This window comes from Lampris incognitus, chromosome 9 (genome assembly GCF_029633865.1).
Source record: "Lampris incognitus isolate fLamInc1 chromosome 9, fLamInc1.hap2, whole genome shotgun sequence".
NCBI lineage: Eukaryota > Metazoa > Chordata > Actinopteri > Lampriformes > Lampridae > Lampris > Lampris incognitus.
Genome location: NC_079219.1, coordinates 52,639,366 through 52,663,587, shown reverse-complemented (window position 1 = coordinate 52,663,587; position 24,222 = coordinate 52,639,366). Strand labels below are relative to the sequence as shown.

At 47.0% G+C, this 24,222-nt stretch overlaps 1 protein-coding gene across 1 annotated transcript in view; it reads left to right on the top strand.

Moving 5' to 3' along the window:
• The window catches only part of hdac9b (histone deacetylase 9b), a 29,310-nt gene extending 5,742 nt beyond the window's left edge, over nucleotides 1-23,568 (top strand). Inside the window, exons 2-11 of the mRNA XM_056285662.1 lie at nucleotides 3,229-3,470; nucleotides 4,210-4,384; nucleotides 5,368-5,491; nucleotides 5,933-6,051; nucleotides 12,521-12,652; nucleotides 13,668-13,783; nucleotides 15,691-15,813; nucleotides 17,896-18,073; nucleotides 18,569-18,786; nucleotides 21,410-23,568. Of these exons, the coding sequence (XP_056141637.1) occupies nucleotides 3,229-3,470; nucleotides 4,210-4,384; nucleotides 5,368-5,491; nucleotides 5,933-6,051; nucleotides 12,521-12,652; nucleotides 13,668-13,783; nucleotides 15,691-15,813; nucleotides 17,896-18,073; nucleotides 18,569-18,786; nucleotides 21,410-21,745 (1,763 nt within the window). The 3' untranslated portion in view covers nucleotides 21,746-23,568. The remainder of the gene's footprint in view (nucleotides 1-3,228; nucleotides 3,471-4,209; nucleotides 4,385-5,367; nucleotides 5,492-5,932; nucleotides 6,052-12,520; nucleotides 12,653-13,667; nucleotides 13,784-15,690; nucleotides 15,814-17,895; nucleotides 18,074-18,568; nucleotides 18,787-21,409) is intronic.
• The last annotated feature ends 654 nt before the right edge of the window (nucleotides 23,569-24,222 follow it).

Sequence of the window (24,222 nt, the reverse complement as noted above, 5' to 3'; positions counted from 1 at the left end):
ATCGAGCGGAGGAGAACACATTGGGCACATCGGGCCCCTCCGGACTCATTCAGGGCTGTTTCATAAACCCGCTAGCTATGAAAGGTTACTAAGGATTTCAGCCCGCCTCTCCTCGCCCTCCTCTTAAACCGTTGTGGGAGACTTGTTTTTTCTTCTACTTCTTCTTCTTTTTTTACGTAGGCTCGGCTTGATGTACAGATCAAAGAGAGACTCCTTCATGCCAGTCACCGCGAGGGTACAGAATGAAATATGAGATTAATTAGATAGCACAGTGGCGGATTCTCCCAACCAGCAGGTGTTTTTTGATACTATTTTTAGGGCCATTAGGCGAGGCTGTCTGACTCACTGAAGCCTCTCAACGGTTCACAGGTTCGCGGCTGCCCCTGGAACGGCGCCTGCTACAAAAGAGTCCTTTGTCAAGTACTTACAAGCTAAGATTAATATTGCCTGTCAGTGGAGGAAGGTCTGCGCTACAGGTGCCTGTGCCTGCAGCCCGCCTCGGTCATGTGACGGGGGGCCGTTTTTAGAACGCGTGCTGGGAAAGTGCAGTGGCGGTGGCGGTGGCGGTGGCGTCCCCAGAGCTGTCCTCGCTCTTTGAACGCGTTTTAAAGACAAGTTCTCTCCCATCCGCTGAATCTCTTCACACAGTGTGCTTTTCAAGGCTCTCTCTCTCCCACTCTCTCTCTCTCTCTCTCGCTCAGTCTGTCTGTCTGTCTGTTTCTCTCGCTCTCTGTCTGTCTCTTTCACTCTGTCTCTCTCTCACTCTCTCTGTTTCTCTCTCGCTCTGCCTCTCTCTCGCTCTGTCTGTCTGTCTGTCTGTCTGTCTGTCTGTCTGTCTGTCTGTCTGTCTGTCTGTCTGTTTCTCTCGCTCTCTGTCTGTCTCTCTCTCTCTTGCTCTCTCTGTCTGTCTGTCTCTCTCTCCCACTCTCTCTCGCTCTGTCTGTCTGTCTGTCTGTCTCTCTTACTCTCTCTCGCTCTGTCTATCTGTCTGTCTGTCTGTCTCTCTCTCCCACTCTCTCTCGCTCTGTCTGTCTGTCTGTCTGTCTCTCTTACTCTGTCTCTCTCTCGCTCAGTCCGTCAGTCTTTCTCTCTCTCCGACTCTCTCTCGCTCTGTCTGTCTCTCTCGCTCTCTGTCTGTCTGTCTCTCTCACTCTGTCTCTCTCTCTCTGTCTGTCTTTCTCTCTCTCTCTCTGTTGGGAACTCCTATTTTACGTTATATAAGGATGGAAAAGGCTGGAATGAGATGTCAAACAGCCGCTGTAGGTAGGAGAGATGGCACAGCGAGACTCCGTATCTGCAGGACGGGGAGACGTGATTACGTCGCCAGCGTTGCCATGGCAGCGGCAACTCAGGGTGGCGGATACCAGGGTGTGTGTGTGTGTGTGTGTGTGTGTGTGTGTGTGTGTGTGTGTGTGTGTGTTTGGGGGGGGTTGTCATACACCAGGATTGCGCCACTTGCCTTTATGTTTCTATTTATAATCATGGCTGCCGCATACACGCAAAACTGTGGCTACGAAGAAGGAGAAAAAAGGGGGGCAGGTTGTGGTCCGTTTCATCAGCGAAGGGGGGAAGCTGTATTTTTCAACTGATAGCGACTCTAGACTGATGTGGCTTCTTTTGGCTGGTTTCCCTTCCACGTATTGGTGTTTCAGTACAGTAAACGAGTGTAAATGTGTGACACCACTGACGCAGGCATTTTTTCTCCCCCCCCCCTTCTAAACTTGAACATAAAAAGTGCACTGTGTCAGTTTTCTCCCGGGCGGCCGTTGAACGAACAGGTGGTGTTGTAACATTGCCTGTATTTGTTCCCTTCGAATGTGACCCTTGAGAAGATTAAGGCGATGAATGCGCTCAATAAATCCCCCCCCCCTCGCTCCCCCCAATACCCCTCATTCGCCGGCATTTTAAGTAGGTTTGAATATTTCTATTGGTCTAAAAGTGGAAAGGACATTATACGCTGCACACAATGCATCCCATTCTTTCACTGTTACATCACGATGACCACAACTCAAATGTTTTTTCCCCCTCCCGAGAAATCAGAAAACGCACTGTGTTGTTATGTGACTGTACTGTCACACAACCCCCCCCCTGCAGTATCTTGTTATTAGGCTGATGCAAGATGGTATGCTGTAAAAGACAGCTTGCTTACAGATTTTCACCGGGTACAGAAATGTGGCTAGAAAAAAAAAGAAGGAAAATGAATGGATAAATAAAGACACTGTGGCACGTCAAAGCATCCTCTGTGGAGCAGAGAGATGGAGTAGCCTTGTCTTCTATCATCTATAAACTGGCTCTTGGCTGTTTCCTCTGTGGAACAAACTATATATAGAGCTCTGAGACCGATGGGGATGCCCTCTCACTTTGTATCTGGCTATTACCCATAACATAACGCGGAGCTGGTTGTCAAGACGAAGGCAGCTCCTACTGATGTGGACGTTAAAATGTCTGCAGTAGGGAAGGGGGAGACAAATAAAAAGGAAAATTTACAGGAGCGGAAATGCACAAACAAACTCAGATTCCATGCTCCAGAGAAAATGGACCTCTCCTTGGATCTTTTAAGGCTATAAGGGATATCCGGTGACTTCTCGGTAAAGTCTTGTTTGTTTGTAGAGGAGTGGACAGATAGGATATCATGTAAATACTTTACTTGAAATGTTCAACATTTCGTGCCAAATGTCCATTTGAGAGTGTTCAGCGGCCGGTCCCAGTGGGCTCTTTGCTGACGGATATGATCCTGTGTTTGTTTATAGAAACTGGAATATAGTTGCGGGTTTCATAGGATCACAGGAGAGAAGGCTGTGTTCGTCATCTCTGATCCCCCCTACCACATCTACCCGCTTAACTCTTAATGCCTTGTATTCCAGGAAGCCATCATAGGATGCTGTGTACAACCAAACTCACACAAGTGGCCACAAAAATTGGTAAAACCGTGGTTGTGAGCAGAATTTGGGCAAATTTTGCAAAAAGCAAAAAAGATGCATTAATGCACAGCAGGACAGTACCACAGGACTGATTGCAGAATGGTAGAAAATGTTGCACAGGATAATATTTGTGATTATAATACAACGGGACTGATCGCAAAATGGTAGATAGTTGTGCATTGCAGGACAGCGTTGTCGTTTATGAGACAACAGGTCTGACTGCAGAACAGTGAAAATAGCCATTTTTTTGATGTGCATTTTTCAACCTCTTTATTCTCTGCCCTCCTTTTTCCTCTGTGGTCAACAGTGGACATTAAGCCAGAGGTGCTACTGGCGGTGGAGACTGTCTCTCCCTTAGACCTGCGCACAGACTTGAGGATGCTGGGGCCCGGCTCAGACCCGGCACTGTGGGAGAGGCAGCTGCAGCAGGAGCTCCTCCTCATCCAGAAACAGCAGCAGATCCAGAAGCAGCTGCTCATCAGCGAGTTCCAGAAACAACATGAGAACCTGACCCGACAGCACCAGGCCCAGCTCCAGGAGCACCTCAAGGTTGGTATGGGCCACCTCGGGGGGGCAGGGTTGACAGGGCAAAGTAGCATTGCAGTGACAGCAATGGGGTCAATAGTAGAGCCTAAAACTGGTGTTGGGCACAACATTGGAGAGCTCAATACAAAAGGACTGATTGCAGAACAGTAAAAAAAAAAAAAAACAACCCATTATAGAACAAGACAGCACTGCAGATTATTGTAAGACAGGAATGACTGCAGAATAGTTGGAAACAGAAAGAGCACAGGACAGCATTGCAATTTTTTACTACAACAGGACCGATCCCTGAACTGGATAAAACAGTATTGCGAAACACAGCGTTTAGGTTATAATAAACAGGACCGGTCACAAAACGGCGGAAAACAGTGTAGCACAGAACAGAATCGCAGATCACAATATGATAAGGCTGATCACAAAGCAGTAAAGAGGAGTATATTACAGGACAGCACTGCAGTTGTCAGTACAAAAGCGTGGATCAGAGAACGGTTGAAAACGGCTCGGCGGCAGAATGCAACACATCGCCCTGGGGCAGGGCGCACAACACAACACAACACAGAGCCGTGCAGCTCAGCGTGGAGCCTAACAAGTATTATCAGCACGGCACCAGAACAGCACGTGACAGCGAAAAAACAGACAATGTAGACGATCAAAGAAACCCCACGCTGAAGTTTGTTTTTAAAAAACGTACACGTATGGTCTTGGTGTAACTTCCATGCTGACTTGCTGCCGTTGTGTTTGCCAGCTCCAGCAAGAGCTGCAAGCCATGAAACAGCAGCAGGAGGCCGCGGAGAAGGAGAGCCGTCTGGAGCAGCAGCAGCAGCAGCAGCAGCAGCAGAGCCAGCTGGAGAAGGAGCAGGAGAGGCACCGGCGAGAGCAGCACGCAGCTGGCCTCAGGGGCAAGGAGCGCGCTCGCGAGAGTAAGAGGAGCCGATCGCCACTGCCGCCCACTTACACCTTCACGTACCCCTCTCAAAATCCGATTCCGTTGTGATGTTTTTTCATTTCAAACCACGCCGCTCAGCAGCAGGAATCACGCTCACATCCCTCTGTTGCTGTATGATGGTTGTTGCGAACGGCTCCTGAAGCCAGAAAGCAGTGAGCCGAGACTGTAATGCGGTGGCACCATACTGATCTTAAAGCCTGGAGTTACTCCGCCACGATAACGGCTGCAAATCCAGAAATGTACCCCTGTTGTGAGAAAGTCCTTGTTTTCAGAGAAAGAAAAAAAAAACCTTTCCACCGTCTCAGATTCACTGCTTGATACCAAACATAACAGATTAAAGGGCTGCTGGACAGCCTATTGTTGTGTGTCATTTCCACTATTTGAAACTGAACTGTTGAAGAGCAACGGAGCAACATCATTTAAAACACTTTTTAATCACAGTTAAGAACCTTATGATATGACGAGGACGGTGTAAATGAGTATTTACAGCCTTGTATCTAATGATAGATATAATTAGTGGCCTCATTGGGTCTAAAAATCTAAAACCACGCCCTGCCACCGTAATCCTCCCTCCATTACATTCTGCAGTTTCACGTTACAGGCTGCAACCTGTTGAATGCTTTTACACCACTAGGGGGAGATCTTCTTACATAAGAAGGGAACGTTCTAAAATCTGTCAACTGAGTAAAAAAAGAAAAAGAAAAGAAAAGAAATGGAACAGAAGATAGGAAAGAAAATTTGAATACGCCTTCTTCCTCACTGGGTGTTGCATAATCCCCCTAACAACACAACGATGATGTGAGCAAACAAGCAAACAAAACCGGCAAATTCATTTTATAATGGAAAAATTCAAGACTTGCATTATTGTGCTGTTTACTCTCTAATGTACAATGGGGTCGTGTTTGTAAGTTTGACGATAACACCAATCCCTTTGACTTTTCACCCCTGGTGTGACAGGTGCAATGGCCAGTACAGAAGTAAAGCAGAAACTCCAAGAGTTTCTGTTGAGCAAGTCAGCCAAAGACACCGGCGGGAATGGAGTCTCCAATTCCCTCATCCATCACACAAAACTCTGGTACCAGTAAGTCCCCCACTTACTTCCCATTTTGTTTTTCCTGTTCCGAGTATGATGCAGTCCCAAAAAACAAGTTCAACTTCAACTTTGGGTTATGTTGAGGTGCATGTTGGTTTGCACGTACAAGGAATTTGTCTTGATGGAATAAGGACACAAGACAAGAACTGCATATATTCTAAAGCTGACAACATGCAAAATCATCTAATATTAATCAAAATGCATGTGCACATAGATGAATATTGCCAGCAAAGTACGGGATAATGTGGTTGTAAATAACTTCTATACATAGCACGACATATTAACATTATTTTATGTAATTAAACATCTATCAGATTCAGGTTTTGTGTTTACCATGTAGAAAAACCTTGGTGTCATAGTGGCAGTCATGTGATATTGCAGTCTCTGTTGATATTTACTCTGATAGCCCTTTTTTTTTTTTTAAATCAGGTCCTCCCATCATACGTCCCTGGACCAAAGCTCTCCACCTCTGGGAGGCGCCTCGCCCACCTGTCAGTACATCCTCCCACCAATGGAGAGCAAGGACGATTTCCCCTTGAGAAAGACAGGTGTGTTTATCACCCCCCCCCCCACACACACACACACACACACATGCAAACACACCGAAACACACAAACACAAGTGAACACAGGGAAACAACTCAGAGCGTTTTCACATTAAAAGCGGAGAGATGCACATCTGTTTTGACGTCAGTCAGAAACCGTTGGGACGGGCGTCCGGGTGGCGTAGCGATCTATTCCGTTGCCTACCAACACAGCGATGCTGGTTCAAATCCCCGCGTTACCTCTGGCTTGGTCGGGCGTCCCTACAGACACAATTGGCTATGTCTGCGGGTGGGAAGCCGGATGTGGGTGTGTCCTGGTCGCCGCACTAGCGCCTCCTCTGGTCGGTCAGGGCGCCTGTTCGGGGGGGAATAGCGTGATCCTCCCACGCGCTACGTCCCCCTGGTGAAACTCCTCACTGTCAGGTGAAAAGAAGCAGCTGGCGACTCCACATGTATGGGAGGAGGCATGTGGTGGTCTGCAGCCCTCCCCGGATCAGCAGAGGGGGGTGGAGCAGCGACTGGCATGGCTCAGAAAGATGGGATAATTGGCCGGATACAATTGAGGAGAAAAAGGGGGCGGGGGGTCCAGAAAAAAAGAAACAGTTGGGACAGGCGTGAACGTTAAGATCTGCATGTTATTTGTGACGCTGGTCCATGTGATAACTAATACGGCGGGCGTACGTCGACCCGAGGCAATCAAAGGGTCTGTGTGAACACGAGGAGGATTTCCTGAAGAAGACTGTGACCCGCTAATGAGATCAGTTAGGCCCAGTTTGACCCGTGACCCTCTCACCTCTCTGCTTCGGGGCTTGCCATTTCTCACATAATGGTTGAGGACGTGGGAGAACAAGAGGCCAAAAAGTCCGTGGCGGTTGCAACGCGAGCAACAGCCCGGCACTTCGGCTGTATTTAACGCCGTGCAAGCCTTAAAAAATAACAAGTGCAGTTTTGGGCTGAAAGCTTCACTTTCGCCCCCGCGAAAGAAGTCACGTTTGTCCCGCGCTGCCGTAACACGCCGGGTTTAAAAGCCCCGCTTGAATATTTTAGCCGAAAATTGGGAGAATTAAAGAGGATTAATTCCTCAGATTTATAGGCTTTACAAACTGTTTTGAAAACACACAAATTCCCACCAAAAAGCAGCCGGCGTTTGTTGGTTTAAAAGTTTCAGGGAGCCCGTAGGGGACGCTTGTATAAATAAGAATTATACCTCCCTCTTGGTTCGCTCGAGCTAAAGTTCTTGCCAAGCTAAAAAAAAAATCATAACTCGGCAGTGAGGTCACCAAATTACATTTTGTTCTTTTCCCCTCTGTGTCTCTTTTAATTAAATTGGCAAACAATTATACTTGTTGAGTTATTTAACTGCAGGCCTGTCATGTTGTGTTTATATACAGTTTAGAGATCAGGCAAAGGAATTACGTCTTGTAACACAAAGGTAATTCTTGCTTATTATGGAGTCTGAGGGGAATAAACACTGGAAAGGTAGAAGAGATTGGGTTTTTTTCCTGTTGCAACTTTCTTTAAAACTTGGATTATGGGCGATATATATATATTTTAATCTTAGACCAGCATGCCTTCAGAGGCAGGAGGTAAGGCTCGGCCCACCAGCCTAATAACCAGTCTAATAACCAGTCTAATAACCAGTCTAATAACCAGCCTAACAACCAGTCTAATAATAACCTGTCTAATAACCAGTTTAATAATAAACAGTCTAATAACCAGTTTAATAATAAACAGTCTAATAACCTGCTTAATAACCATTCTAATAACCAGTTTAATAATAAACAGTCTAATAACCAGCCTAATAATAACCAGTCTATTAACCAGCCTAATAACCAGTCTAATAATAACCAGCCTAATAACTAGTCTAATAACCAGCCTAAGTCGACGCTTTATGAAAAATTAGAAAGCCCATAGAAGACACTCCCAATTTATGGTAGCCTCGTTTACTTCCAACAATGGTTGCAATAGAAAAGAAAGAAAGAAAAAAAAAATTCACACTCATTGCAACTGGTACAGAATGTCAGCCTCCCTCATCTGAACTATTAAGCAAGCAATTTTCATTCTTTCATTAATGATCATATTATCTCCCCTCCCTGAGCACGGCTCTCATGTGCTGATAAAACCGTAAAAAAAACATTTCCTGGTCTTGGGATTCCAGAATCTATATGTGGTCATTTCCTGTGCGGCGCCCTGCCTCCCCCACTTCCTGTCCGTCTTCATTAAAGTCCTCAGAGAGGCTGGCACGCGAGGGGGGGGAGGGGACGCACAAAGGTAGCGTTGTTCCCCCGAGCCGCCAGCCGTCCCTGACGTCTGATTGGCAGGTGCTGCCGGTGAGACGGCAGGATGAACCCGGACAGCTCTGTTTGTTTAAGCAAAGATAACTCTCCGAAAAACAAAGTGGAGATCACTCCCGACGCTTCGCGTTCGGCTCCCCGCCGCTTCATTTGGCCCGTGGGCCCGACTCCTATCCTTTCTGGGAATTCCAGTCTTAAGTTGAGCTAGAAGGTCCCTCCTTTTATGGAAAAGGGCTCGCGTGGTTCACTGCATTTGGTCGTTTGGAACTTGTGCGCACAACAGTAATTAGTGCGTCTTATCCGTGGCTGTAAAAGGGTTTTTTTTAAAGGCTAAATTTGAGAGTGACCCAGTAAATAGGATGTTTAGATGCTACTGAAGCGATGCCATTGTGTTTGCCTCATTCTGTGGGACAGGAACCGGCCGGCGCACTCTTTTGTAGTCCTGTTTTTCCTTTTTCCACTGTAAGTTTCGTAACAGTGAACTGTTGTGCACTTTGGAAAATCTCCTGAGATAAAGAGACGTGAATATCAGCCCGACCTCAGCTCCTCCATGAAACCTCATCGTAGTTGTCTTCCAGTAGACGGATGCGCTCCTCTGGGTTTGAGCTCTCAGCTGTTGGTGGTGTAGTCTTTCTTAACTTTTCAGTCATGTGCGCCCAGAAAACCCTCCGAGACTGAGGAAACCTCAATCAGATCAAAAATATCTCCAACCTAAAGTCCACTTCAACACATGGCTACGGACCTTCTGCGGCAAGTTTACAGCCAAAAGAACGGCTAATTCACGGAAACGGTTGGCTATCTCAAGCTTTAAATATCCGAATATTTGACTTCTCTAAACAGGTGTAGATTTAAAGCATATGATCAAGAAAACACCCCGTCTAAGACGTGTGAGCTGTGCTGGGATCTTCGTGGGCTTTCCTATGAATGGATTCATCATCCTTTCGATCACAAGACAGTTGTGATGCCCTTGAGTCTGTAAATGCTCACCCCCAAAAAAAGTAGTTAAAAGAATTTCACATGATTTCCTTTTTTACTTATATCCTCTTCATGCCATGTCTATGGACTAGAATAGACTGGACTAAGGGCACGTGACGGTCTGTGGCAAGAATAGATGCAGCTTAGAAGCAAAGAGGTGCAACACCCTCCCTGGTCTTGACCCACTTTACCCATAAAGGCTTTCAAATAAGGCTTCAATAAGTAAAACTCATAAAGCCGAGAGGCAAGCAGATTTCCTGTTGCGTCGACCTTACAGTGGGAATATCAACTGATCTTCAAAAATCCCAAAAGGTTTACTTGGAGAGTTGAACTTGCTGGGTTTGTGAAGGACTGGATTATGTGAAGGACTGGAGATGTTCTCTATCTTTCGGCCAAGGAGTTCGTTGGGGGGTGTGACGAGGCCAAACGCAATACTGGAACGGCAAACAGATTAGCGTTAACCAGTCTGTTTTGACTCCCTTTCGTGCAGCAGTGTGGAGCGTAGTGCATGGCGAGCCTTCGCCGTGAAGCAAACGCACGCCGCTCCAGCAGCAGCCTCCCTATGAGAATATCCCACACGGCCATCTGGCCCCGTCCAGGTCCAACTCTCTGATGGGTGCAGGCACCCACACCGACAGCGGAGCTGCAATTCTTATTAAACGGGAGATATCATGACACATGCAGCTTGAGTAAAACCACTGGCCCGGCAGCGCTACTCTCAAATGCAATAACGTGATTGATTTATGACCCTGCTGCTCTGCTGGCACATGTGTTTTGGCTGGGTAACTTGCGTTGGCGGCCTGTCAGCAGTGGTCAAAGTGATCCAGGTGTTCAGCGCACAAGCTTAGAAGCTTAGTTAGATGTCGCTGCTCTCATCATTGCCTCCTGTTGCATGGTGCAGTGGGCTTCTTTTTTTGTGTGTGTGTGTTGTTTTCTGTTTTCCATGGGGACCGGTGACAGAGTCTCTGTCTCTTATGCTGCTGTCTGGTGTTCCCGTGGTGACCGATGAGGATGCGAGGCTTGGTGGCAGCAGCGGTGTGTAAAAATAGAAAGCAATCAGGGCAGCAGGGCGTGAAGCAGATCCATACGACTCCCTGCAGCGTTTTCTCTCCATCTATCTCCTCCTGCCTCCTCTCCTCCTTGCTTTCTCCCTCTCGGTCTACCTCACACCCACAGGATTAGGGGTCTGTGCAATTTTATTTAATGGAGAGAATTTCTTTCTCTCTCTCTCTCTCTCTCAGCTGCTTTTGGCAACAGCCAGGAATAGCAGCATTTGGCCCAATCTCCTGGCTATGCCCCCCTGTCTCTACTCTCTCAGCTTCAACGTGCACTTATCCGGTGTAAACCCCCCCCCCACGCACCCCCCCACGCAAAAAAGTGTCTTTTCAATTACTGATTCAGACTGAATAATTGAAGCAGGTTTGTTATTGTGTAACAGATGGTTTACGTAACTTCATTGCAGCTTTGTTCGCCATTGTAGTTTCCCCTTTGGGAGAGGATCTAATATATTCCGCCTGTTTACTCGGGTGTGTGTGTGTATGTGCGTGTGAGAGACATGCGGTGGGATTCCAAGGCCCACAGGGTTGATGGGAAGTCCGTGAGAGACGGAGACGTGCTGACCCAGTGAGTCAGCGTCCCCGGGCACTTCATAGGAGCATGCCTCGGCACCCAGACATAACACTGACTGGCGCTCACCCAAATTCTGTTCCGATGATCCCACATTCTTTTGATTCCTTACTCCAGTTAGAATTGACCCCTTTTGTTCAAATCAAGCCCTCTGCACCTCTGTATTTTCAGCCACATTTGTGTCAAGCAACCCCCCCCCCTTTTTTTTAAAGCTTAAATCTGTGATTTTCCCTGCTCTGTCCCTAATACCTCTGTCAGAGAGAAACTACAAACAAGGTGTAGCAGCCATTGTGGCTGGTTAGCTCAGCAGTAAACAGTTCCCACCCTTGTAAAAATGGATCCTGGGACCAAAGCTAACACAGACAGTCTAATGTATTACAAACTACATCACACTATGTGGAAACACTGTTGTACAGTCCTGTTGGTTGTTTGTCCAACAGAAACATGGCCACATCGTCACCATGTTTCAATGCTTTTTCCTGTTTGAGTAGGAACGTGTTTGCTGCTGCACCAGTGTTTGTCCTACGCAGTCAAAAAAAAAAATCATCAGTGGTATATGTTGGAGAGTATGTCCAGATCCCAGTTAGCATTATGTAACTTGACTCCATGCCGCAGATGGAGGAAATAACTATTTATTAATGGAGAAAAATCATGGATTGTTGCTTTAATTTGAAGGCTGTTTTGTGATCTATCTAGCTAGATCTTCCTAGCTAGCTAGATCCAGCCAGTTAGTTGGATGGATTCCATGCTCTTTGTTTTTACATTATTGAAAAACAGTTATTCAGTTTCAGGCTCATCTGTAAAGGGAGCCAAAATATAAATCTAACTCTAATCCATCATCTTGCCATATTACTGACAGTAATGGATCCATTTTGACTTGATATGAACCTCATTTATACTTGTATATCCGGTTCAATTAAGATTGCCATTCAGGAAAATACCTCTTCCAGTAATAGTATTTCTCTGAAAAGGGACCGTGTGTGTTTGGATGGGCTGAGGCGGGCCGCGGGTGAGGGACCATGTGTGTTTGGGTGTCTCTGTTCTGCATTAGGAGGGTTGGGGTGCGGGGAGCGCTCAAAACATCTGCCATGTTTTTGTGTTAGTTTAACTGCTGCTACTGTATCAGACTGTGGTCACCAGGGCGGCAGGTAGCGGACTCTTTCACTCAGAGCCAGTGTGTTGCTCGACCCTAATTTGGTCCAGATGAGGTGGAAACGGGCCCAATCCTGACTCATTTACATTTTTTCCAAAACCTGCCCCGAACATCACCGAAACTGAAATTGTTACATGTCAAAGTGTGACAATATTGCTTATTTTTCAACTGATTTATGGGTTTTTCTTTTCTCTTACTTTCACTTCTCTCTTTGAATTGGCTTGTGTCAACATTTCCTCTAATAGTTATAAAACACAATGGCAAATCTGTGAGAAGCTAGGGTCTTTACACACCTTCGCTTTGCAGGAGTCACATTGTTCAAAAGTCACCGTCCAGTTTATGACCACTCAGTTTGTGACTACTTTGTCATCCAGATAGTTGAACGAAGACTCAAGGGCGGAAACTGTATTTGTCTCCCTCTCTAGCTTCTGAGCCCAACCTGAAGGTACGTTCCAGACTGAAGCAGAAGGTGGCAGAGAGGAGGAGCAGCCCGATGCTGAAGAGGAGAGATGCCAACATCATGACTCCATACAAGAAGAGAGCTCTGGAGCTGATGGGTTCGTACAACAGCCACATATAGAAATTGAGCTTTTCCAAATCCAGCTTTATGATTAGCTTGTTGTCAGGGGCCAAGGGTGAGCTGAAGTCACTGCATCATATATTAAAAAAAATGCACCATTTGGGCACCCGGGTGGCGTGGCGGTCTATTCCGCTGCCTACCAACATGGGGATCACTGGTTCGAATCCCCGTGTTACCTCCAGCTTGGTCGGGCATCCCTACAGACACAATTGGCTGTGTCTGCGGGTGGGAAGCCGGATGTGGGTATGTGTCCTGGTCGCTGCAGTAGCACCCCCTCTGGTCGGTCGGGGCGCCTGTTCAGGGGGGAGGGGAACTGGGGGGAATAGCGTGATATTCCCACATGCTACGTCCCCCTGGCGAAACTCCTCACTGTCAGGTGAAAAGAGCGGCTGGTGACTCCACATGTATCGGAGGAGGCATGTGGTAGTCTGCGGCCCTCCCCGGATCGGCAGAGGGGGTGGAGCAGCGACCGGGCTGGCTCGGAAGAGTGGGGTAATCGGCTGGATACAACTGGGGAGAAAAAATGGGGGGGGGGGGATGCACCATTTGTTTATTCTTAAATATCTGCATGTATTTTCGAAGCAGATAATAATGAGGATAATTCTGCATAGTAGCAACTAGTTTTATTTTTGAAAATTAAGATCGAATGGCTGAAGATTTAAGTTTAATTGCTTTGCTTCTGAAACAAAAACCAGGTAGCAGTACTGCAGTGCAGTAGTATATAATGTACAGTTCAGCAGTACTGTAGTGCAGTAGTATATAACATACAGTACAGCAGTGCTGTAGTGCAGTAGTATTATATAATGACTATGGCACGTCCACATAAGAAAGAGAATTTTAAATGGACAGATGTGATGATGCATATTAAAGTGTTATGAGGCTGCAGCTGTCATGCCAGGCCTCTGTGTGTGTGTGTGTGTGTGTGTGTTTGTGTGTGTGTTATATGTAGTCAGTGTGAGCATGTGTATATCTAATCCCTCTTTCCTCCACAGACACCACGCCCACTAACAGCGCCCCTGGCTCGGGTCCCAGCTCTCCCATAGGGGCCTCCAGTGCCCTGGGGGCTGAAAACGGCCCCTCCTCTCTTCCGACCACCACCAAAACTGAGGTATGGCCCTAAATCGTAGCCCGTCCAACTCCTAATTTCTGCTGTTTATTTGCAAAAGAGTGAAACAAAGCAGTTATTGCTGATGCTGTGAGACATAATATTTGAGTGGCTTCTTATGCTAGGGCTGAAACGACTTTGTGCTGCTGGATGCTGCAAATCACACGTGTTGTTTGAATTGGAAAGAAGACCCCGAATCATAACCCCTCACATTCATAATTACTGCCATTTATTTTGCCAAAGAATGGACCTGAGACTTGCCAAAGACCTGCGACTGATGTCATTACATATACATATGATCTGAACAGCTTCTTATGCCAGGACTCAAGTAACTACTTGCCTCCGATGTTGTAACACATACACAATATTTTCATGGCAAAAATCAAACTTGTGATGTTTGGGCTGAAATGAGTATTTGCCCACCTGTCTGTCTGCGCTTGCAGCAATAAAAACAGCAAGTTGGCCTCTCTCTGTTCAAAACCCTTCTGTCCGTCCTATTAAAGAGCCACAGCATGACCCATACTTCTGCACCATACGCCCTTCGGAAACCTTCCACGTCTGCTCTTTTTTAAGACGATACAATATGCACGGTTTTAAACAGACCTTTTGCCCTTTTCAAATGATAAACACGTCCATGAGGGAAAGCAGATATTCTCACAGCTGCTTCTTTTTTTATATATTACACATTTACCACACAATCTTTTTCTTTCCCTTTCGCGGGATCCTTAATTTGGGATGCAGGTTTCGGCTGGCTTGTCACTGTATTTCTGTTGCCGGTTTGGCTGCGAGCCGTCTCGGTCCCTTTGCTCTGAGGCGTTTCCCCAAAAGAACCATGGCCGAGTAACTTGGAGCGAGCCCACAGCGCAGGCCATTATGTGGGGTGGCAGATATGACACATCCTGGAATAATCCTGAACAGAACAGCTGTGTTTTCATGCACCGGTGGTGTTTACTCTCCCAGAGACCTCCAGTGACACCATGAGTGGAGAGACGGCCCAACGCTGGGCCCAACGCCGGGGGTTCGGGGGAGGGACACCGACTGCGGGGTTTAATTGATATCCCAGGCGCTGGTAGCCAAAGACATCCACACGCTAACAATCACAAACACGCCGGATTGCCATCGCGTCAGCTTCAAACCGGGTCTCTCATGGAAGCCGTTGGGTGGATTGCGGGGCCGCTCGAGGACCTCATGCCTGCTGCAAAAGCAAGGTTGTATTTGTGCACCGTTACATTCAGTATGCTTTTACAGAGGGAACAGGTCCCTCGGGTCGAATATGGGCCGGATATCCACCTACAGGTCACAGAGTGCCAGTGGGGGTTGGAAGGATAAACATGGCAGCTGCTCGGCTGCTCAGCTGGGTGCAGGAAGTACGGCCCAGTGCCGGTGACCTGTGGGAGAGGAGCCTGAGGGTGGAGGAGCAAGGGAGCAAAGGACTGGGAGCAGAGGAGGACTGGGGACAGAGGAACTCAAGGACTTTGATTTGACCTGTAGATTTAAGCTTCCCTGTGTTTCGGAATAACAGAACCCAATCGCCTTCAACGGTCGTATTTTGTTAGATGCCAGGTAACCCTCAGCATGAAAATGCATCTCTCGGTGGAAGGGGGTGGAGCAGCGACCAGGACGGCTCGGTTGAGTGGGGTAATTGGCCGGATACAATTGGGGAGAAAAAGGGGGAGAAATCCCAAAAGAAAAAGACGAAGGAAAACACATCTCTTTCCCAGTACTGCACACAGTAATATTACAGGGATGTCAGTTGTCACAGGGCATTTATGTTAATGCTGTGACTCTTGCCTCCTTTGAAACCCCCCCCCCCCAAAACACTCCATAGCAGGAATTCTAAGTCTATGTCCAACTCCTTAAATATCTCTCTCTTTCTCTCTTTCTCTCTCTCTCCCATGTCTCTAATGCAGCGCTGGCCCTCCCAGCCGAGGTTATTCCGGCCAGAGGGCTCCATGTCTATGCTGAGCTTGTACACGTCTCCCTCTTTACCCAACATCACCCTGGGTCTCTCCGCCGCCTCCTCTCCTATTAATGTGAGTACAAGAGTTGGAAATGACCTACATGTGTTCTTCTTTTACTTTCAATTTTTTTTTCCCCCACAACAAACTGAGCTTTTCGATATTTCAGTGGTTGTGTCTCGAATGTATTGTTGAAAGACCTTGGCCATCGGTGGCTGTCTGGGTTCTGCCTGTGGCCACGGGTCGTTGACCTTTCACCCGAGGTGATTTTATCGCCCCCAAGATAAATATTGTTCTGAAGTGTCTAGTGTCAGGCCTCCTCTTATCTTCCACTGTTACCTCATTCATCACGGCTTTTTAAAAAAGTCCAATTCCACTCAAAATGCAGCTCCAGATAATACGGCACATCGTATATCATCTTTAAGCTCGCTGGCACATTCCAGCGAGGCCCGTTCATCAGCTGCTTTAAACCTCAGCCCATTGACGGGCTCACATTTCAACCTCGCACAATAAGCGGTTTGTAAAAGCAAGGACGGGCCGGTTTCCTCACACGGAATGGCGAAATTTATATAAATAGTTGGTTAACATTAAAGGTTAAATTTCTCGAGAAAGAATAAACAAGAGCGCCGCGGTGGTTCAGCCAGATAAGAGCTGAACCGTGCCGGCCGGGCCTGAAGGCTGTTCCGATCTGGTTTGGGAACTTTTTGCTGCACGTCTTCCTCTCTCTCTTCGCCCTGTATTTCCTGTCTGCCTTCACTTTCTTGTCTAATAAAGACAACATTATCAAAAAGTAATGTTTAAAGGAAGACTGCACTAAAAAACCACCATGGTCAGTAACCAGAGCTCCTTGCATCACATGGATCCATCTAGTCAAGTCAAGTCCATTTTATTTGTGTAGCCTAATATCACAGATTACAAATTTGCCTCAAGGGGCTTTACAGCAATACAACATCCTGTCCTTAGACCCTTGCATCGGATAAGGAACAACTCCCTAAAAAAAACCTTTAACAGGGAGAAAAAATAGGAAGAAACCTCAGGGAGAGCAACAGAGGAGGGATCTCTCTCCCAAGAAGGACAACGTGCAATGGATGCTGTGATTACACAGTTTACAGAATACAACACTGAAAGAGCATAACAGAATTATAATGGAATTATAAAATATATGAAGAATATGATGAGGAGGATGCCAAGCAGTGTCCAGATGCCACCGCAACAGCCCAGGACCCGAGCCCACGCGACCGCCATCATGTAAAAAAAAAAAAATGTAGTCACGCATCTTAGTGAGAGAAGGATATAACATATCTACATAGACTAAATCCTTCTCTGTTAGCGCCGCCTAAAGATAACGTGTCAAACGATATAACATACATGGGAAATACAAAACCAAGTGACTATGGGAGAGAGAAAGGGTGTGAGGGCGTATTAGAAGCATTACAGCTGTAGCGGCATGTCGAGACGGTTGTGTCCTTGTTGGTACATGTAGTAACTGCAGGTCAGGTTCCCTGAACAGGAAAAAGACCCCTTTCTCTGTAAATATGAGTTACACCAGGGGCGTCTGGGTAGCGTGGCGGTCTATGCCATTGCCTACCAACACGGGGATCCCGGTTCGATTCAAATCCCCGCGTTACCTCTGGCTTGGTTGGGCGTCCCTACAGACACAATTGGCCGTGTCTGCAGGTGGGAAGCCGGATGTGGGTATGTGTCCTGGTCGCTGCACGAGCGCCTCCTCTGGTTGGTTGGGGCGCCTGATCGGGGAACTGGGGGGAATAGCGTGATCCTCCCACGCGTTACGTCCCCCTGGTGAACCTTTTCATTGTCCGGTGAAAAGCAGCAGCTAGTGACTCCACATGTATCGGAGGAGACATGGTAGTCTGCAGCCCTCCCCGGATCGGCAGAGGGGGTGGAGCAGCGACCGACCTGGAGGGCTCAGAAGACTGGGGTAATTGGCTGGATACAACTGGGGGAAAAAGGGGGGGTTACACCAGAGCGGTTCAGGTTTTAATTGACAACATCAACCATTGGTATTTCCTGGATGTGCACATTCGGAGCGGTGAAATGTCCCTTTAAAAGATTAAACATGGCTGCTCGGTGAAAAATACACAGCAAGGTTTGAATAAAGGAATATTCATGTTTTGGTTGATGCCTCATCCTCTCCAGGTGGCCATGGGGCTGAAAGACAGATCGACAGAGGTCAGACATGGGCTCCCGGGGCAGCTAATGGGCCCTGTTCCCCTGCAGAGCGGCCTGGAGAGTAAAGTGAGCTCCAGCCACCAGGCGCTCCTCCAGCACCTCCTGCAGAAGGAGCAGATGAGGCAGCAGAAGATCCTCTCCTCTGGTGAGTTCTCCTGCAGGGAAACTCAGGTGTCCCCAGCAGCGTTTTTTTCATATTCATGGGAAGTTTGATGGTGTGAGTGATGACAGCTGAATGTAAAATGTACTGAAAAGAACAAACTGGAAAAGCGAACAAGGCACTAAAGTAATAATCCGATAAAAACTCAATGGAAATTGTTTTTTGAACTTCTCCGATGACAAGTAGTGCTTATATTTTTGATGATGCTACCCTGTATTCAGGAAAATTGTGTAATAGCTGAAAACCAGCTAGTGGAAAGATTTGCATTTTAATTTTTTTCCACCACTTTTGCCAAAGATTTTCCCAACATTTGGATGGAGACTGATATCAATGTGAATCTCTCTTTAGAAAATTTGCCTTTAAGATATAAATATATTGTACTCTGAACCAGCTTTCAACTTGGACCTCATGCCGTGGGTAAAGGAGGGAGATGTGTGCAAAAAAACTTTAAATGTGTTTTTCTTCTTCTGTGCCTTAAAGGCCCGGGCTCCATGTCATCCCACCCTCAGTCCCTCCTGGCCATGAAAGATCGCCCCTCTTCCAACAGTCGGCCCAAACTGCCAAAACACCGGCCCCTGAACCGGACCCAGTCAGCGCCGCTCCCCCAGAACACGCTGGCCCAGCTTGTCATCCAGCAGCAACACCAGCACTTCCTCGAGCGGCAGAAACAGTACCAGCAGCAAGTCCACATAAACAAGGTACCGTGCTGCTATTCTGCACCTCCACATCGCATCGTGAAATGCCCTCTCTCCCTCGCTGGGCGTCACCAGGTCTTGTGCTGGTTTTACCTGTGGGAGTCCGATTTAATCGCTTTAAAACCCACAAATGCCGGTCTATTTTTAACCTTTTGTGAAAGCATCCGCGGTACCTTGAGTTTACAGAGCTGGGTACCCGGGTCTGTTCTTTCCCCCTGGTATACCGGTGTTTTTCTTGCTAAGTAAAGAACTTCTGCCCGGCTTCAAGTGGCAGAAGAAACGCTTCCCCTGCACTAATTCTGTTATCATAACTTAAGGCATCAGTGGCGTTCACATGCTAACTCTGTGAAATTCAACTCAGCCAAGTTCAAATGAAGGAAATAGTGCCCAGAATACATGCTTTTGTTCCTTTGTGGCAATATTTGTGTTTCTGTGTGCCGGCCGAGGTGACCCCGCCATCCTCGGAGTGTAATTATTCTGCTAAGGGAAGTGTGTGTGTGTGTGTGTGTGTGTGTGTGTGTGGGTGTGGGTGTGGGTGTGTGTGTGTGTGTGTGTGGTGGCAGACACTGTGAAAGGCGGCATTGTTAGAGCTCACACACGGATCTGTCCCGGCGCTCCGGCCTCGGAAGCGGCAAGCGGCTATGGGAACTGTCGATCTGGCTTCAAGTGCCGCTCTCACTTAGCATTAATAAAAAAATACAAAGCGCCAGGGCCATTACTGGGTTGTACCTAACGATGTGACGTTTGATATAACACTTAATTTCTGTTCCTGTCCCCACCCCCCGCCCCCGCCGTAACATTAATGAATTAAGCTAACCCCAGCAGCTGAAATCGGCTCTAACCAAAGCCGTTCATTATTGGAAAAAGCAGCGTGCGGTCAGTATGACGTTCGAAGTGCAGCGAAACAAAACGGACAACATGCCCGGAAACACACGAGCGACGCCGTGATCGCACGGCCCAATGAGATCGCGTTTAAAGCTGCTCTAAGTCGAGGTTATAAATGGTCACTAATCACGGATGAGCCCTCAGTGTTTGCTGAGAAGGATTTCTGAATCATTGCCCTAATTAATTTCCTAGCAGAGGCCTTGGGTGGTGCAGGGCTTGACACTGGGGGGGGGGGGGGGATAGTTTTCAAATGTCTTGCAGTACCTGCAACAGCAGGGGGCACTAATGGAAATTTGAAGAAGCTTAGGGGTTTTAAGAAGGAGGGTAAAAACAGCATTTGCTAATTCCAGGTTAAAGAGGCTAATTCTTCGGTGAAGGGGTATTTATATCAGGCCTACATTCTCTGACAGTGCTGCCGCGTGTTATTTTTCAGCCCTTTCTCCACAGCAGGATAATTATTTCATGACAACCGTTTCTGGTTGATGCCCCAATCTCCTGCACAGAGGAACCAGTCGTGCTTTGAATCCACGTGTGCCAACGTCCCGACAAGTACCTCAAATATAACGCCAATAACCGCCCACTTTTCACTGCATCAACAACCGACATGTCTCGATTTGTTTCTGAGCACACTAAAATATTCCCATCCTTTTCGTTTAAGTCGAGCGCAGCAGTAAATCTCAGGTGCTTTTGGGAATCGGCATGAGAGACTTCTTTGCTTGTGTTTGTGACGCAATATGAAGATGTGGTGCAGATGTCCTGATGTTTTTGAATTACACCAATATGCCTTCTGTTCGTGTCTGTTTTTGGGGGTTCTTCTTGTTGAATCGGTCAGTAATTTGTTCTACTGTTTTGGTTGAGTAGTCTAGTCTAATGCTGTCTTGATATTCAGCAAGATACGAAATATACAAAAAAAGAGTTGAAACTACATTTTAGTCATTACTACGAGGATAGGAGTTTGCCCTCATTCCCTTTAAAACACAATTTTACTTTAACATTTTCGTACGTTGTAATTTGTGACGTTGGGCTGCACAAATAAAACTGACCCGACTCGACTTTCATGCCACCCAAAATAATTCAACGTAAGTGAAAAGAGAGGCGGCGCTCAGTAAAAACGGCGAAAGTTAGTGTTTCCCCTCCGTTCTTCTCTCATTTCAGGTATCGCTGAAGCATTTTCAATGTTTTAAAACCGGAACGAAGGAATGGAACACGATCAAAATATTAATACGAAAAAAGACCTAATAAAATGTACACAGAGGCAATAAAACGAGGTATTTTTGATTTGAATTGTTAATTACGGCTCACTGTGGAGCAGAATTTGTATGGAGCGTGGCTATTTAAAGGTCTGTGGTTATATCCTTCGTACAAGAAAGGCAGACAGAAGTTGTTCAGGTCCCAGCTGGATACACTGGCTGGCGAAGCGCTCATTTATAAGCCTTATGCTGTTTTAATAATTGTTCCAGTTCCTAATGGCTGAAGGAGCCGCCAGGCCGCGTTGGCTGGCCGGCTCGACTGCATGAATATTCAGGTGGCAGCTGTGACATTGTCTTTGTGGACGTGAAACAGGACTGCTCTCATGTTTCTTGGAGCACTGGGATGAATTCTGGTGCTTTTCGCTTGTAACCTAGTCGCCACATTTCTGGACCGGGTATCTTGTTTGCACGTCTGAAATCTAAGTTTGATTGGGGAAAATTCATTTGGTTTTATCACATCATTATTAACACTACGCTAATGTGTTTTGCAGCTGCTCTCCAAGTCCATTGAGCAGTTACGTCAGCCCAGCGTGCACCTGCAAGAGTCTGAGGAAGAGGAAGAGCAGCGGCCCCTGGAGCACAGCATGCAGGAGGACAGGCTGCCCCCCGGTGGCGTTATCCGGAAGCACACCCTCAGCAGCTGCAGCAGCAGCAGCAGCGGCGGCTCCAACGGGGAGCTCTCTGAGGTTCACCGCGGGGTCATCAAGGTCAAAGAGGAGCCGGCCGACAGCGAGGACGAGGCCCTGGCCAATCAGAGCCTAAAATCAGAGCAGAGCGCCTATCTTCACCAGGTGAAAGGAAGACTGGTGATAAGAGCCATGATCTGAGAGGAGAGAGGATGAGATCCCACACTTCAACATTCACAGAAGGACAAGGCTAGACATACATGTGCGTGCACGCACACATACACTACATAGAAATACACACACACACACACACACACAGGTGAAAACTGTTCATGCAGCACCTACACATACACACACACTCACACAGCAGCCATTGCACAAAGTAGGCCAACCTCCTACCCCTGCCACAAGATGTGACCCTTTTTCACTCGACTCCAGTCTCGCCTCTCACCTTAGGACTCTCCGCTTGTGAACTTTGTGTAGTGATCTCTGTAAAGTATGTTTCATCGTTGTGTAAATAATAATGACACGAAGAGATTTTAAGACGGTTTAATCTTTTTAAGGGTTGCTTTTGGTTGTCGCCGGTCTGCTGAAAGAGTTTTATGTACATAAACTGTGGATTTAGTATCAAAGATCATTTCTAGAGGAGGAGAAGTTGAACGGGCGCACAGCTTTTAAAAGGCAACTTATGTTCCCACTGTGTACATTTTTATTATTATGATTATGATTATTTTTATTTTTATTTTTTTTTGCCATAAACTATTTGAATGCTGGTAGCACTGAAAATGATCACCAGGTCCCGTGGTGTGTTTTTAAAGAATTTCAAGACATCACATTCGCTGTCATTCTCCAAAATCTGTGATGATGTTTTATGTCGAAGTGGTCTCGGAATTGGAGAAAAAAACAAAAACAAAAAAAAAGACCCAATAAAAAATAAAGAGCATGCTCACCTCTGTCTGAGAGAGAATGTACACTTTAGAACCCTAACAGAGGACACGCCCTCATGACAGACACTGCAGCGGCCGTGGCACTGCATTATTGACCTACAGTCTGCTGCTTTATATTGCAGTAGAGAGGCTTAAACACTGGTAAATCTGAGCTTTTGGGTGTGTAGGCATCTCCGGCAGATCTCCTGGGTCTGTAGGGGCCGACCCCAGAGCCAGGGCCCTTGTGTTAAGCTGAGCTCGCCTCCCTCTGCTCCCTCCGGGTCCAAATCAAAGCTCAGCCGGGTTCCTGTCCAGCTTTCAGCAGAGGAGTCAGAGAGAGAGAGAGAGAGGATAGAGGGAGAGAGCGAGAGAGAAGGCGAGAGAGAGAGGGCCGGGCAGGAAATGCCTTCTAGAAGCCAGGAGTCGGAGTGATTCATGTGTACAGGAATGTTGGGAGAGGAGGACCCAGGGCTGGAGGAGTCCAAGGGGCCAGGCTCGAGAATTGATTTACTGTCAAGGCGAATTACAAAGTGAATGGGGATATGGTTAAGGGAGCCCTTTTTTAAAAGGGAATCGCTTCCTTCTTATTCCCTAGTGACGTGCTTACCTCGACATGGAAGGTTTGATGTTACTTCAATAAAACAAAAAAGAAGAAGACGAAGAAGTGGGACGGGACCTTGGTTCCTCTTTCCGAGACTCTTTCCCCCCCCCCTGAAAGTGCCCATTGCGACATGTATAGTCTGTCTTAAAGTGATCAATCAAGTGTATTTGATAGCTGTAGACCTTCCCGTTTCATTTGTATTGTCTAATAAATGTAAAAAAAAAAAAAAAACAAGTGCTGGTGAGCGGGTTCTGTATTTCAGTCTGTCTTATACTGTACATTCAGATCGTCTAGTTCTAACGTTTTAGAGTAAGTAATCACCACATTCAGAACAATGTGAGTCTTGTACTCTTTCTCCTTTGATTTTGGTTGTAATGAGAGCCCCTCTGCTGCCAGCGGGGGTCCTGTGGTCTGTTCATAGCAGTTTGCATTTTCTTCTCTTCTCTGCCTTGTGTGATAAACCTTTCTTTTTTAAAAATAAAGTTCATTCCCCTATTACGTCCCGGCATATTTTGTTTTTGCAGATCATTTACATTTTCGCCAAGGTTTTGCAACGTAACACCACACCCGCGTAACAGCACAACGTGGCGGACGGTAACACACGGCCGTGCCGGTCGTTTCCTACAGCACAAACACACCGATATAAAAAAAAAAAATCATTGCTATATTGGATTCGCACCTTAAATTTTCCACAATCGCCACTTGAGATTCTGCATGAGCTTCTCAAATGAAGTGCCTAAAAAAACCATTTAGCCAGGACGGCTTTTCCCACACTGAGCCCTGTAACCCGGTGCTTTGTTTCCAGGGAATCTTGGTAACCCTTTAAAGGAGCTTAGGAGGCTTTCGGGCTGTTTCTTTGATGTGAGCATGCGAGGGCTCCTTGTGGCAGCATTACAGCGGTCCAGATAAGGTGAGCTCCGGCCCGGTGATATATGACTTACGCCGATGCTTTGCAAACCGAGCTCAAGCAATTTCACAGCGAGCTTAGCTCATGGGTTTGGCGTGATACACCCTACACGCGATGATGAGAGGGAGAGAGCTCACGCACCAGCCCCAGTTGCTGTTTGCTTCTCTGAGAACGCTTTTGAAATGGCAACGCTCCCAATTCAATCACACAGCAAGGCCATTACAGCCACTCTGTGTGTGCTACT